This window comes from Bidens hawaiensis, unplaced genomic scaffold (genome assembly GCF_021521415.1).
Source record: "Bidens hawaiensis isolate Kalapana, Puna unplaced genomic scaffold, B.hawaiensis_p1.1 tig00003654_1, whole genome shotgun sequence".
NCBI lineage: Eukaryota > Viridiplantae > Streptophyta > Magnoliopsida > Asterales > Asteraceae > Bidens > Bidens hawaiensis.
Genome location: NW_027491210.1, coordinates 500,746 through 515,090, shown reverse-complemented (window position 1 = coordinate 515,090; position 14,345 = coordinate 500,746). Strand labels below are relative to the sequence as shown.

Sequence of the window (14,345 nt, the reverse complement as noted above, 5' to 3'; positions counted from 1 at the left end):
AAAGCAAAATGCTTTTGTTTTTGGATGTAAATATTTGAAAGCTCATGTTGGGATAATACAATTTAAACATTTTCATGACTTTGCTAATATAGACAAGTTTGTGTAGCTATTAACTTTTTATGTAGACAATCTTACTCTTTAATATTTTGGTTAGGCCAACCTAATATTAAATATTTGTTTTCTCGATTATGCTATTTATTATTATATGTATTCAATAATTATTTAGCATAATTTATCCATAAAAGGGTTATAAAAGATGGATGAGAGAGCTTTGGCTAATTCCTGAATGATATATATTAGAATCAACTATATTTCAAACACACTTGAATGAAAATTAACATTTTATTGAATATTGATTAAAACTTTATTGTAAATATTGATTGTCATAATAGTTTGTTTTGTAATATAATTTTATAATATACTTATAAAAATAAATATCTTATATATTTTTTATCTTTTAACATCTATTGTTTATCTTTTAACATCTTTTAACATTGACGTGTAATAAATGTTTAAAATTGATGTATAAATAAACACGGGTACTATCTTAGAGTAATAAATATTACAGTTATTGATGTGTAATAAATGTCTTAGATAGTCTTTGTATGTTTTTGTATTTGATTCATATAAGTTATAATGTCTTATAATTCATGTAAAAGTATCATTTATTTATAAGTACAACATTTGCATTTCAATAAATTTATATAATGTTACATATATATTATGTTTTTAAATATGTTCCACCATGTGTAACACATGTACGATCCTAAATTAATATTAAAATCCAATGATCTGTTTCTTTTAAGAGATTTGGATCACTTGAAGCTTGCTAATTTTATAAAAGAAATGACACATTTGGATTTGGAAAATGAAGTTAGAGATAAATATTTTTCAAGATGGTAATATTTAATTCAAACATGTTTGGTAATAAATGTTTAAATTGATGTGCAAATAAACACGTATACTATCTTAGAGTAACAAATATTATAGTTATTGATGTACAATAAATATCTTATATAGAGTTTATCTTTTGAATCAACATTGAGATAAAAGTTTTGTTAAATCGACATTGTAGAATTGTTTTATTGATTCGGAAACTAATTTCATTTGTTTGCTTATTATGTACTAATGATATAAGTTATAAAATATTTTAACTTTTCATTCAACTTTGTTAGTCTTTGTATTTGATTCAAATAAGTTACGATGTCTTATAATTCATGTAAAAGTATCATTTATTTATAAGTACAACATTTGCATTTCATTAAATTTATATATGTTACATATATATTATGTTTTTAAATATGTTTCACCGTGTGTAACACGGGTACTATCATAAATCAATATTGGAATCCAATTATCAGTTTCTTTTAAGAGATTTGGATCACTTGAAGCTGATAATGTTACAAAAGAAAGGGAACATTTGGATCTGGAAAACGAAGTTAGTGATAAATGTTTTTCAAATTGGTAATATTTAATTCAAACATGGTTTGTAATAAATGTTTTTAAATTGATGTGCAAATAAACACAGGTACTATCTTAGAGTAATAAACGTTATAGTTATTGATGTGCAATAAATGTCTTAGATAGAGTTCATCTTTGAATTAACATTGAGATAAAATTTTTGTTGAATCGACATTGTAGAATTGTTTTATTGATTTGGAGACTAATTTCCTTTGTTTGCTTATTATTGTACTAATGATATAAGTTATTTTAACTTTTCATTTATCTTTGTTAGTCTTTGAATGTTTTTGTATTTGACTCAAATAAGTTATGATTTCTTATAATTCATGTAAAAGTATCATTTATTTATAAATACAACATTTGCCTTTCATTAAATTTATATTATGTTACATATATATTATGTTTTTAAATATGTTCCACCGTTTGTAACACGGGTACTATCCTAAATCAATATTAGAATCCATAGATCTGTTTCTTTAAGAGATTTGGATCACTTGAAGCTTGCTAATGTTATAAAAGAAATGGCACATTTGGATTTGAAAAATGAAGTTAGTGAGAAGGTAAAATGGTTGCTAGAGTGTGAGAACTATGAGTCAAATTTTGATGATCTTCCAAACTCTTTGGAATCTGAAGGTAAAATTTACGGTAACACCAATAACTTAGTTATGTAGTTGATTACTAATTTTTTAATTTCATTGTTTACTTTGTGTTTTCTATTTAAGTTGTTAGTTTAGTTCATAACTAGAAACTTCAAAAAACCTACAATAAACTTTTATAATCGTTTATTTTGTTTGTCAAGTTGTGAAGGTAATTTCTTTTTTTTTTTGTTAAATTTTGAAGAAGTTGACAGTTGGTAAATTTGTCTATATTGATTTTGTTATTTATCTATTTTTAACCCGTGTGTAACACGGGTACTATCCTAGTAACCATAATAATATTTTATATACTTCATGTAATAAAATTGTTCAATATTCGAATGGGTTTGAAAAATACGCAATCCGAATCAAACAAATTCAAATTTGGATTCGGGTTATTTGAGTTGCGTCCTTATTTGAATTTCAGCAAAGTTGGGAATATCGAACTGAATCACCCCGAACAACCCAAATCCAGATCAATATATCTTTTTATAATTTTTCATTTTCTTAATCAAGGGTATTGACGCATTTACCGTTGGCAGCATTCACTTTCCTATTAAATTAAAGCACAAAAAAAAATATATAAAGATGTGTATAACTTAACCTAAGGAAGTATGGTAATTCGAAATTAGAGTTGAATGAATAACGGAAGTACCCAAAGGCACTTAACAATAACATAAGAGAGAGTCGCACATGGTCAAATGAATCTTGCAAGAAACAAGATCCATCCTCTTTACTTTCCCTCTCTCATTATCTATCTCTACAACACATACATACATACATACATACATTTCAATTACTCTTTCTTCTTTCTTGGCTGCTTAATTAATTATTAATCTCATATTCTCATCTCTCAGATTTCAGGTAAACAACACCGCTACCTCCTTTTATTATTATTATTATTAGTGTTTGATTTTAGTTTAGATCAGAAGGTCGGATTAATTAGGTTATTTATATATAATTAACACAATCGCTAAATCTATGTTATTCATGCTTCCACTTTATCTAATTATTACGGATCTGCTTCTCATATCATCATCAGGAATTTATGCTATATACAGTCAAGGGCTTAAATACATGTGATACTTGAAGAATACCATTAATAATAATATGTGGGGAATTTATACTTTACCAGTAACACAAGTTTAGTAGTATGTGTTTGAACCAATGAGGATGCACTTTTTTTCTTTATGCAGATGCTTCCTGGTCTATAAGCAAAACAATATTGGCTCAAAATGGCCTCTGAAGCAGTTATTGGCAGACTGCCAAAGGAAATCAGTGACATGAAAATTAGAGACGACAAGGCGGAAAAGGTGCTTGTTTCTTATACTATTCTCTTTTCTTCATTTACTAATAACTCTTTCTTTTGTTTTTAGGAAATGGAGCCAGCAATGGTCGATGGAAATGGTACTGAAACCGGACACATCATTGTTACTACAATTGGAGGTAGAAACGGTCAGCCCAAGCAGGTATTTTACTATTTTTGCTCTTTTCTTCAACACATGGAATCTTGCCTAGATATGCTTTGCACCGCTTTTCTTTGAAACTTTTAGGCTTCTAAACGTTAAAAAGTAATTTTAAACGAGCAAACTCAGTAAACGAACAGGATATGTGTTAATGTTCGCTCGTTTAACTATAAGAAGAATCTTTATTATTCATGTTTGTTCATTTATTATATAAACAAACACAAACAAACAAACTTCCCAACGGACGGTTCATTGAACGTTCGGTTCCTTTACTAGTCCAAAAGGTTTATGTATCTTAACTTTATCTTCTGTAACCGGTACTTCAGACAATAAGCTACATGGCCGAGCGCGTGGTGGGCCAGGGTTCTTTTGGAATTGTATTTCAGGTAAGACACTAGTCGTATGTTTTCTTTGACTAGTCAGTGTTACATAGTCACACTCCATGAATACAATACTATCTTTACTTGTACAGGCAAAGTGTTTAGAAACTGGAGAAGCTGTTGCGATTAAGAAAGTGTTGCAAGACAAGCGATACAAGAACCGTGAATTGCAAACGATGCGGCTTCTTGATCATCCCAACATTGTTTCACTTAAACACTGCTTCTTTTCAACCACAGATAAGGATGAACTTTATCTCAATTTGGTTCTTGAATACGTGCCAGAAACTGCTTATCGTGTAACAAGACATTACAGCAAGGCGAATCAGAGGATGCCTATGATATATGTCAAACTATACACGTATCAGGTTTGTAATTTTCATGTATTATGTATGTTTCTGGAATTATTTCTATCTTACATTGTGAACTTTGCTAATGTATTCTTTTATGTGTGCATCCCACAAAATCTTTTTGTTACATACCCGCCATACTGGTTTATGTAATTAGTTTTCATCACAGATGTGGCAAAATGGATGGCGAGTAGCTCACGAGCGGCTCGTTAAGAGCTTGAATTGAGCTGAGCTTAAACTAGCTAGGGCCCGAACTCAAGCCTAAAAAAAAGCTTGTTTGATAAACAAGGGTTACACTTATCGAGCTCAAGCTAGCTCGTGAGCCTAAACGAGCGCTATTATATATGTGTGTGATATATTCAATACATATTTTTATATTTATATAATAATTATTATTATGCATAAAATTGTGATAAAAATAATTTAATTATATTCATTTGTTATATATAAAAGTTATATTTAAAACATTCGTAAAAAGCAATATCAAATGTAATAAATTAATTAATAAATAATAAGCGAGCCAAGCTTGAGCTTTAGAAATAGAGCTCGAAATGAGCCAAGCTTGAGTTTTCCTAAGTTGAACGAGCCGAGATCGAGCCTAATCATTCAGGTTGACTTGAAACACTTCTCTTCTAATTTTTTAGATTTCACGGATAGCGTGTGAAGTACGGTACTAAACTTAAACAATTTCAAGAATAGTATAATTTGCTTAATAAACTGATATAGGAGATTTAAATATATAATGCGTTAAAAAATCATTTTGAGAATCGTTTGATCGGTTTCTTTTGTATTCATTTATATAATCTATTATATAATCTACTTGTTCAAACTAGTATTATATATAATCTTTGATTGTTTCAGATATTTAGAGCTCTTTCATACATTCATGCGATTGGTGTTTGCCACAGAGACATTAAGCCACAAAATCTTCTGGTACGACTTTTAAATTTTTATTATTTTATTTTTTCTACCGTGTGGTCAAATCCCTAAACTAAGGTTTCATGTTTTCAGGTCAATCCACATACTCACCAGCTCAAATTTTGTGACTTTGGAAGTGCAAAAGTTCTGGTAATTAATATTTAAATCATAATTAGATTTCGTATATTTCTTTTATCTTCTAGCTTTGCCTTCATTAATTATAAAACAATGTTTTCTATGTGTAAACAGGTCAAAGGGGAACCCAACATATCCTACATATGTTCTAGATATTATCGTGCACCCGAACTCATATTTGGTGCAACCGAATACACAACCGCAATTGATATATGGTCGGTTGGTTGTGTTCTTGCAGAATTTCTTCTTGGGCAGGTTCTTTTCAACACCATCTCTTAGGGTCTGAAACTGAAATTTATTTGAAGAGTATTGTTGCTGAAAATAAAAGTGATTTACATTTTAGTTTTTCATTTACCAAATGCTACTTTATGTCACACTATTACGTGCTATATTTTGTGACGTTTCATCTTTATAAATTTTCTTTGCACCATTTTGCATTCTTAGCCTATTTTCCCAGGTGAGAGTGGAGTTGACCAACTTGTAGAAATCATCAAGGCAAGTTCATTGACTTGTTAATTTACAAAATACTCGACATAGTTAACCTTCCTATTGGTTTTCAAAAAGGTTATGAATGTTGTTTATATGTTATATTATAATTTTAGGTCCTGGGTACCCCGAATCGTGAAGAAATTAAGTGTATGAATCCAAACTACACCGAGTTTAAATTCCCACAAATCAAAGCACACCCCTGGCACAAAGTAATCACCCCTGATTTTCATTTATTCTGCTATATTGTAATGATGATATTTTATATTGTAAAATAAATTTAAATGGCTGTAAATAAACCGAACATCCAGCGGGGACTTGGTTGATGTGTGTTTATTTATTAAATGAATGAACATGAACAAAAGTTTACGTTCACTTAGTTAAAACAAACGACCACGAACAAGCCTTTCATTCGTTCACTTTCATATGTTCGGTTTATGTACAAATACTACACACACACCCTTATATATATATATGCATGTATGTATACTAGTTTTTATCCCCCGTATTACGGGGTTGTTTTTAATTATTCATTTCATTCATATTTTGTAAGGAAATTAATAATATACTTAGAATTTGATGTTGAAATGGTTTTACAAATAAATGAGATGTTATAATCAGTTTAAAGTTATTTGGGTTTGTGAGACCCATTACCTGCTTATTTTTTTACTATAAAGTTGTTTCTTAATTATAAATAATATCTTTTTTTTATAAAAAACCGGATACTAAATTTTATAAGATTTTCATATCAAATATTTGATGAGATTAAGGGGGTGTTTGGGATTCCTTATTTTACTTCCTTATAACTTTTCACTAAGTTAATAAGTTACAAAAGTGTAATATATGGAACTTTTTCTCTCACAATATAAGCAATCCCAAACACCTTATTACTTCTCAAAAAGTTTATGAGTTACACATGCAAACATATTTGCTTAACAAGCGAACACAAACAAGAAACGCTTGTTTGGTTTAACTTAGATTAAAGAACAAAAACATGAAATGCTTTTGCTTATGTGTTCGTGTCCGCACACTTATTCGGATAAGCTTAAACATAAATAAACGAACACAACTAATCCCGTTTCTGTTAATTCGGTTCATTTACAACGACCTTTTAACCTTCCAAACATATTTTCTCCACATAGATTTTCCACAAACGGATGCCTCCGGAAGCTGTAGATCTCGTTTCAAGACTCTTACAATATTCTCCTAACCTTAGGTGCACCGATGTAAGTACATCCTTCATTTCCATCTTCCATAACTAAAAACCAGAGTAATTTATTTAAAGTTTAATATCAAACATGTTTTCTGGTTTTTTATTCGTGATTTTTAGTTTTTCATTCATGTTTTTTAAACAGTTGGATATTTTAATAATAATAAGCTCAAACATCCAATGCTCATTTTATCCTTTTTCCCCTAACCAACCCATATAACCAGCTGCCGAGTCACAAAATCCTTTTTCGGCTCACCGTTGCATCTCACCACCCACGCCATCTTTCTCGGAATCCTTCAATCTATATACCCTGAAAATTTCGGGCCCAACTGACGTCGGACGCGCCGCCACTTGCCGCCGAACCGCCGTCACGCGCCGACGGAGATATCCAGATCTGCTCCTTTTTCCGGCAAGTGAAGACTCACCCCGGAACCGTTGTGATAGCCATCCTGCTCCAGTCACGGAGATACCTAGCTATCCTGTCCTTGTCGTCGTCTTCGCCGTCTTCCACCTCCAGCCCCTGCCGGAATCCGTCTCCGGCCACTAGCTGCACCTGTTTCCAGTCACCTTTTTGACCCGTTGTTTCGCTGGTGTAATATTCCAACCAGTGTATTGCTATTAGACTTTTGATTTGGTGATATTTTCCATTCTCCACCAGTGTCGGGTTTGACCAGAAATAAAGTCAACCGACCAGACCTGTCTCTCGTACCTTTATTTCTAGTTCTTGATTCCGTTCTTCAATCACCGATCTGAACCTATTCATATTATTATTATTATTATATTATTCATTTCACCTAGGGTTTCTTGTAACCTGGCTGCCGTTGAGCTGTATCTGCCTTCATCATCTTCACGGTATACTCGTTCCTTTCTCACTATTATTATTATTATTATTATTATTAGTATTATTATTATTATTATCATTAGAACATACGTGATCCGGATCTTTGGAGTTTATTTTCATTTTAAGATCTCTTGACTATTATTGTTATTGCTACACACTATTATTATTATTATTAGTTTTTGTTACTATTATTATTATTGATTTGGTGTTCTATTGCTTGTGTTTGTGTGATTAGTTGCAACCATAGAGCGTAGGAACCATGACTATTACTTGAGACCATGTCCTGAAACGAGGGGTGTAGGAAAGAGTAAAGATAGGGAGCGTATATTGCGTTTGGCTTCTTGGAATGTAGGAACATTAAATGGTAAGTTGCTAGAATTGGTAGATGTGCTTAAAAGACGTAGGGTTCAGATAGCATGCCTCCAGGAGACTAAGTGGAAAGGACATAGAGGGGCTGAGTGTAATGGGTATAAGTTGTGGTACTCGGGGTCTGATGGAGCTAGGAATGGAGTGGGGTTTCTAGTGGCTAAGGAAATACACACTAGTGTGGTGGAGGTGATAAGACATAATGACAGGATTATGGTGTTGAAATTAGTATTAGGAGAGGAAGTAGTGGCAGTAGTCTCCGCCTACGTGCCTCATGTAGGCCTAGGGGATCAGGAAAAGAGAGAATTTTGGGATTGCCTAGATGCAGTGGTAGGGGGCATACCTAAGGGGGAGAGGATTTGCATAGGAGGTGATTTTAATGGACACATTGGTAAGGCTAACGATGGTTTTCAAGCCGTACATGGGGGTTTCGGTTTTGGTGATAGGAATGAGACCGGAACAGATCTTCTAGAGTTTGCGGTGGCACATGACCTAGGTATTATAAATTCTTATTTTAGGAAACAAGATTCTCATTTAATCACTTTTAGCAGTGGCGGACGCGACACGCAAATTGACTCAACATCGACTACTAGTGACAGATATAGCCTTCAGAAATAAGCTGACTGTTCGAGAGAAGAAATGTACACCGAGAATTCGATGGGGATATTTGAAGGACGAAAATTTCCTACTGTTTAAGGATAAACTCATACTGCATACGCGGGCTCGACTAAATGGGGACTCAACTCATATATGGGAAGCTATGGAGACAAAGATCATCCAAGTAGCAAAGGAGACTCTCGGGGTCACAACAGGAAAGACAAGTGGGCATAAGGAGTCTTGGTGGTGGAATGACGCAGTGCAAGACAAGATAAGGGACAAACAAGGATGTTTTAGGGAGCTAATGAGGTGCACGAATGAGGTGGAGCGAGTGGAATTGAGGGACAACTACAAAACGGCCAAGATAGAGGCGAAGAAGGCAGTGGCGGAAGCAAAGAAGGCGGCCTTTAAACGGATGTATGAAAGTCTAGAAACAAAAGAGGGGGAACATGCTATGTTTAAGATTGCCAAAGCCAGGGAGCGTAGAAGGCAAGATCTAGGACCGGTGAAGTTCATAAAGGATACAGATGGGCATGTACTGGTCAAGGAGCAGGACATCAAGCTAAGATGGCAAACCTACTTCCACTATCTTTTTAACAATGGGAGAGCTTACCAAGAAGAACATGACAACACAAACTTTCAACGACAACAATCGAATAACTGCTACTGCCGACGGATCACACGAGAAGAGGTGAAGGATGCACTTAGGAGGATGGGAAGGTCTAAGGTGGTTGGCCCAGACAACATACCCATCGAGGTGTGGAAGTGTCTAGGGGAGGAAGGAGTCATGTGGTTAACTACTCTGTTCAATAGTATTCTCAAATCAGGTAAGATGCCAGACCAGTGGAGGAGCAGCGTTGTAGTTCCTATCTATAAGAACAAAGGAGACGCCCAATGTTGTGGTAACTACCGAGGAATCAAACTACTAAGTCATACTATGAAGCTATGGGAAAGAGTGATTGAGGGTAGACTTAGACGAGAAACTCAGGTTACGGTCAACCAATTTGGCTTCATGCCGGGGCGTTCCACCACAGAGGCAATACACCTTATAAGAAGATTAATGGAAAAGTATAGGGAGAAGAAGCGTGATCTACATATGGTGTTTATTGACCTAGAAAAGGCCTACGACAGTGTGCCACGACAGGTGCTTTGGGAGTGCTTGGAGGGTAGAAGATTGCCCAGGAAATACATAGAGATAATTATGGATATGTATACCAGGAGTGAAACAAGTGTCCGTGCGCCAGTGGGGGATACTGATTTCTTTCCTGTAGAGGTAGGTCTTTACCAGGGGTCAGCGTTGAGCCCGTTTCTTTTTGCAGTAGTCTTGGATGAGTTGTCAAAGTCGATTCAGGGGACTCTCCTGTGGTGCATGATGTTCGCAGACGATATTGTGTTACTTGCTGAGAAAAAACAAGATCTAAACATGAGGCTTGAGGAGTGGCGAACAGCCTTAGAGACAAAAGGTTTAAAGATTAGCCGATCTAAGACGGAGTACCTCCACTGTGATTTTGGTGGGATAAACGACAATGAAGATGCACAGATCACAATTGAAGGGCAGGTGGTCCCGCAGGTAACGAAGTTCAAGTATTTAGGATCATTTGTATAGAGCGATGGGGAATTAGACAGTGATGTGACCCACCGAGTTCAGGTAGGATGGTGTAGATGGAAAGCAGCCACAGGTATATTGTGCGACAAGAGTTTCCCGACTAAACTAAAGGGAAAATTCTATAGGGTGGCAGTTAGACCTGCAATGCTATATGGAACAGATTGTTGGGCCATCAAGAAGGCACAAGTGCGGAAGATGGAGGTAGCAGAAATGAGAATGCTACGTTGGATGTGTGGGCACACAAGGCTAGACCGAATAAGAAACGTTGTGTTTCGCGAGAGATTAGGGGTGGCGAACATAGCAGACAAGATAAGAGAGTGGAGATTGAGATGGTGTCACACCCTCAAAATCCACTAACGGAGTTTTACCGTCAGAGGGTGTGAACTAACAGGATCGGAATCATTAGTTATAATCAAACCATAAAAAAGTTTAAATGCAAATAAGTGCGGAAGCGTAAACCATATAAATAAAGATGATTCAAACAATGCATGTTCCTAGACCGCGCGCCCGCCTCGGCTACCTGAGAATAACATACTAAAAGGGTCAACACGAGGTTGGTGAGTTCACAAGTTATATAAAAATAAATCGTTTAGCGTTTGCGTTTAGCGTTTTACGTTAAGTGTCTTGCGTAACCACGTTACGGCGTTTAAGCGTTTTGCGTAACCACGTTACGGCGTTTAAGCGTTTTGCGTAACCACGTTACGGCGTTTAAGCGTTTTGCATTACCAGATAGTGTTATGTCAAATTATATATCGATAGGTAGCTAATCTATACAACAAGTATTACTAAGTGGTTCGAAACCGAAGCTGACTGTTTATCAAGTGCCCGTCACCAGGTCAATCCAGACCATGGTAAGTGTTAGCCAAAATTACACCCACTCAACCTCCAGTTGAGCTTAGCGTCGGGTGGGGTTTGTCAAACCCAGTAGTACTACTCAACAGTGACTCGCTATTATCCAATATTAACCGGTTCGATGTGTGGGACTTCAAGTGTTACGTTTGCCGCTTAGCCTTTACAAGTGATATATAATTTATTAACAAAATCTCAAAAATGCGTTTATCTCAAAAATGCGTTTATCGGAGTATGTTATCTCCCCCAAGTGAAAAGCGTTTGAAAACAGTTCAAAGAGCGGGGTAAGTGAAACTCACTGTTTGCGAAGAATTTCCCAAATTAGATCACCAAGTGATGCGCGTCGTAGAACTCCCTCTAGCGTTCTAAATTAACAAAGAGATTTTCTAAGTGTCGGAACGTTTAACGAGTCTCTAGACTCGGCACATAATACCTATGCACATAACATGTGTCGTGTTTCGTTTTGTGGATCGTGTGTGACTTAAACAAGTACACTTGTGATACAATACGTGTGTGAGCAATTACTTTCGTGTCATGTATAAACAATGTACATCACTAGCAAATACTCCCCGTAAGGGCAATTTAGTCAAAATACGACAATTAATTAGCAATTACTCCCCACAAGGGCATCTTGGTCAATTTATGACAATCAATTAACAACTATCATATTTCATGCAATTTCACAACAATCAGCAGCTAATTTCATCGAGACAGAATTTCTACTTGAAAGATTGTACTATTTCACCGATCATAACATCTCAATTAATTCACCAAAAATCATCACTGAAGCATACATGTCTTAGGTTTCCAGAACATATTCTCATAATGATCAAAACACTACAGCAAACTCATATCAGTCAGATTCATGCGCAACAAAATGTTATTTGCAATTCCCGTTAAACGAAAAATCCAATAAATTCAAGACCACTTGGGTTAGGTTCCTAACTCAATAAGTCAACTTCCAGAAGTGGAACCAACCCAATTGGCCTCGTAGATTATGAGATATAACATTTACAAAACAACCTAACAGCAGGTCTAACAATTCAGCTTTGCACCACGTTTTTGTAAAATCATAAAAGTTAACTTTCACACGTCCAAAAATTACAAATTTATATTCTTTAGAAACTAGACTCAAGCTAGTTTACTGTAATATCAATTATCTCAATCAAATTCCACTTTAACATCCCGTTACAGTCATTCAAACATCAACAACACAATCTGTCCAGAAACTGTTTGCATCCAAACTCAACAATTTAACAATCTATGAACTATCATGCATTCACATAACACTCTAGACTCCATAAACAATATCCATGCATATCAATTACACCTAATAAAACTAACAATTAAACATAGAGGATGCATAGAATAGTTGTTTATACCTTCCTAGCACCTTAATCTTCAATCAAACTTGAAAGATCTTGAGTGTGTGTGTGTGTGTATTGATCGATCACAAGGAGAGGGGAGAGGGGATGGCTGGCCGATTTGGGGTTAGGGAAAAGGGATGGGAGTTAGGGTTTAGGTTTATCATGTATTTATAGACTAATATGTTACACCTTGGCCCCTCAACTCCTAAGTATTACTTTTTCTAGAACATTCTATCATAACTTGCACCTTAAGTTAACATTAAGTATTTCCTTTTTCTAGAACATTCTATCATAACTTGCACATTAAATTAACATGACAATAATATTATCACATAACACATAATCCTAACAAATAATTATCACATCATTAGTGTTTTAGTGTGTTTCATTTATTCATCAATCGTTTGCGTTTCGGTGCAAATCCCGAAAGACTACTACACATGTAGTAAGTGTTAAGCGTCATTTAAACCCTAGTTTAAATGTAATGAAGTTTGCGTTATAGATTCAATAAATCTAAAGTTTGAATTGACGGAGTTGCGTTAACGGAGTTAACCTGAAATTGACGATTGTCACAGATGGTTTGGACATGTAAAGAGAAGACAGACGACGAATCCTGTTAGATCCGTAGAAAACATTACTATAGAGGGGAGGAGGGGTAGAGGACGACCGAAATTGACTTGGGATGAGAGGATTAGGCAGGATTTGATAGACCTAAACCTCTCCGAGGACATGGTTGAGGATAGGAATTCGTGGAGAAGTAGAATTAAAGTTAAGGATTTTTAGAGAGAATTGAATACCTTAGGGCTTAGACTTAACTTATTTAGGTCACATACCATAATGGTATTTCCCTTACATATATTATTATTATTTTTATAATTATTATTAGCTTTTATATAGCTGTTAAACTGTGATCTTATTATTAATATTATTATAATTAGTAGTAGTTTTTATATAACTGTTAAACTTTGATTTCCTTTATTTTGCTTCATACACATGTACCTAGAGCCGAGGGTCTCTCTGGAAGCCACCTCTTTATTCCTTTGGATAGAGGTACGGTGTGCCTACATCCCACCCTCCCCAGACCCTACTTATAGCTTTGCTGTCGGTGGGATTTTACTGGGCATGATTGATTGATTGATATTGATTGTTTTTTAAACAGTTGGAAGCTTGCATTCATCCCTTCTTTGACGAGCTTCGTGATCCAAACACCCGTCTTCCAAACGGCCGCCCGCTTCCGCCCCTCGTCAACTTCAAATCCCAAGGTCAAAAGTCAACTCTTTTTCTAACATTATTTTAAGTTATCAATATTAATATGCACATGTGATTTTAATAACTTTAAATGTGTAGAGTTGAAAGGCGTGTCTGCGGAACTACCGGCTAAGTTGATACCTGAGCATGGTCGGAAGCAATGCCCGACCCTCGGCCTTTAGGTTGTTGTAACACTGTTGTTGATGTCTCAATTGTTGTGACATGTTTAGATTTGAAATATCTGGGTCTTTATTTAGAAACTTAACTGGTTTGACTGTTGCTGATTGTTTAAACTTAAAGACTTGTTGGGTTGGTTTCTACAGGCGGTTTGCACCGGCATTATGTGGTGGTGCTTGTAGGCTTTATGTGGTATTGTTGTCTTAATATATGTGACAAGAAGCGGTTGTGGTCGTTGGTTTTATTTTAAGAATGG

General features: G+C 35.1%; 1 protein-coding gene across 1 annotated transcript; it reads left to right on the top strand.

The window, feature by feature from the left end:
• The first annotated feature begins 3,346 nt into the window (after positions 1 to 3,346).
• Positions 3,347 to 14,120, top strand: LOC143624127 (shaggy-related protein kinase epsilon-like). The gene is made up of 12 exons (XM_077094856.1): positions 3,347 to 3,409; positions 3,473 to 3,565; positions 3,889 to 3,948; positions 4,035 to 4,307; positions 5,151 to 5,222; positions 5,301 to 5,357; positions 5,457 to 5,597; positions 5,787 to 5,837; positions 5,945 to 6,040; positions 6,971 to 7,054; positions 13,824 to 13,926; positions 14,012 to 14,120. Exons 1-12 carry the CDS (start codon positions 3,380 to 3,382, stop codon positions 14,092 to 14,094), a joined length of 1,143 nt encoding a protein of 380 aa, XP_076950971.1. The 5' UTR covers positions 3,347 to 3,379; the 3' UTR covers positions 14,095 to 14,120.
• Positions 14,121 to 14,345: the final 225 nt, after the last annotated feature.

Excerpts from the sequence above, each read along its gene's own strand:
- LOC143624127 (XM_077094856.1), top strand. The coding sequence starts at position 3,380 with ATGAAAATTAGAGACGACAAGGCGGAAAAG. Across the intron at positions 3,410-3,472 it reads GAGACGACAAGGCGGAAAAG|GAAATGGAGCCAGCAATGGT; the intron begins GTGCTTGTTTCT and ends TTTTGTTTTTAG. Across the intron at positions 5,358-5,456 it reads TTGGAAGTGCAAAAGTTCTG|GTCAAAGGGGAACCCAACAT; the intron begins GTAATTAATATT and ends ATGTGTAAACAG.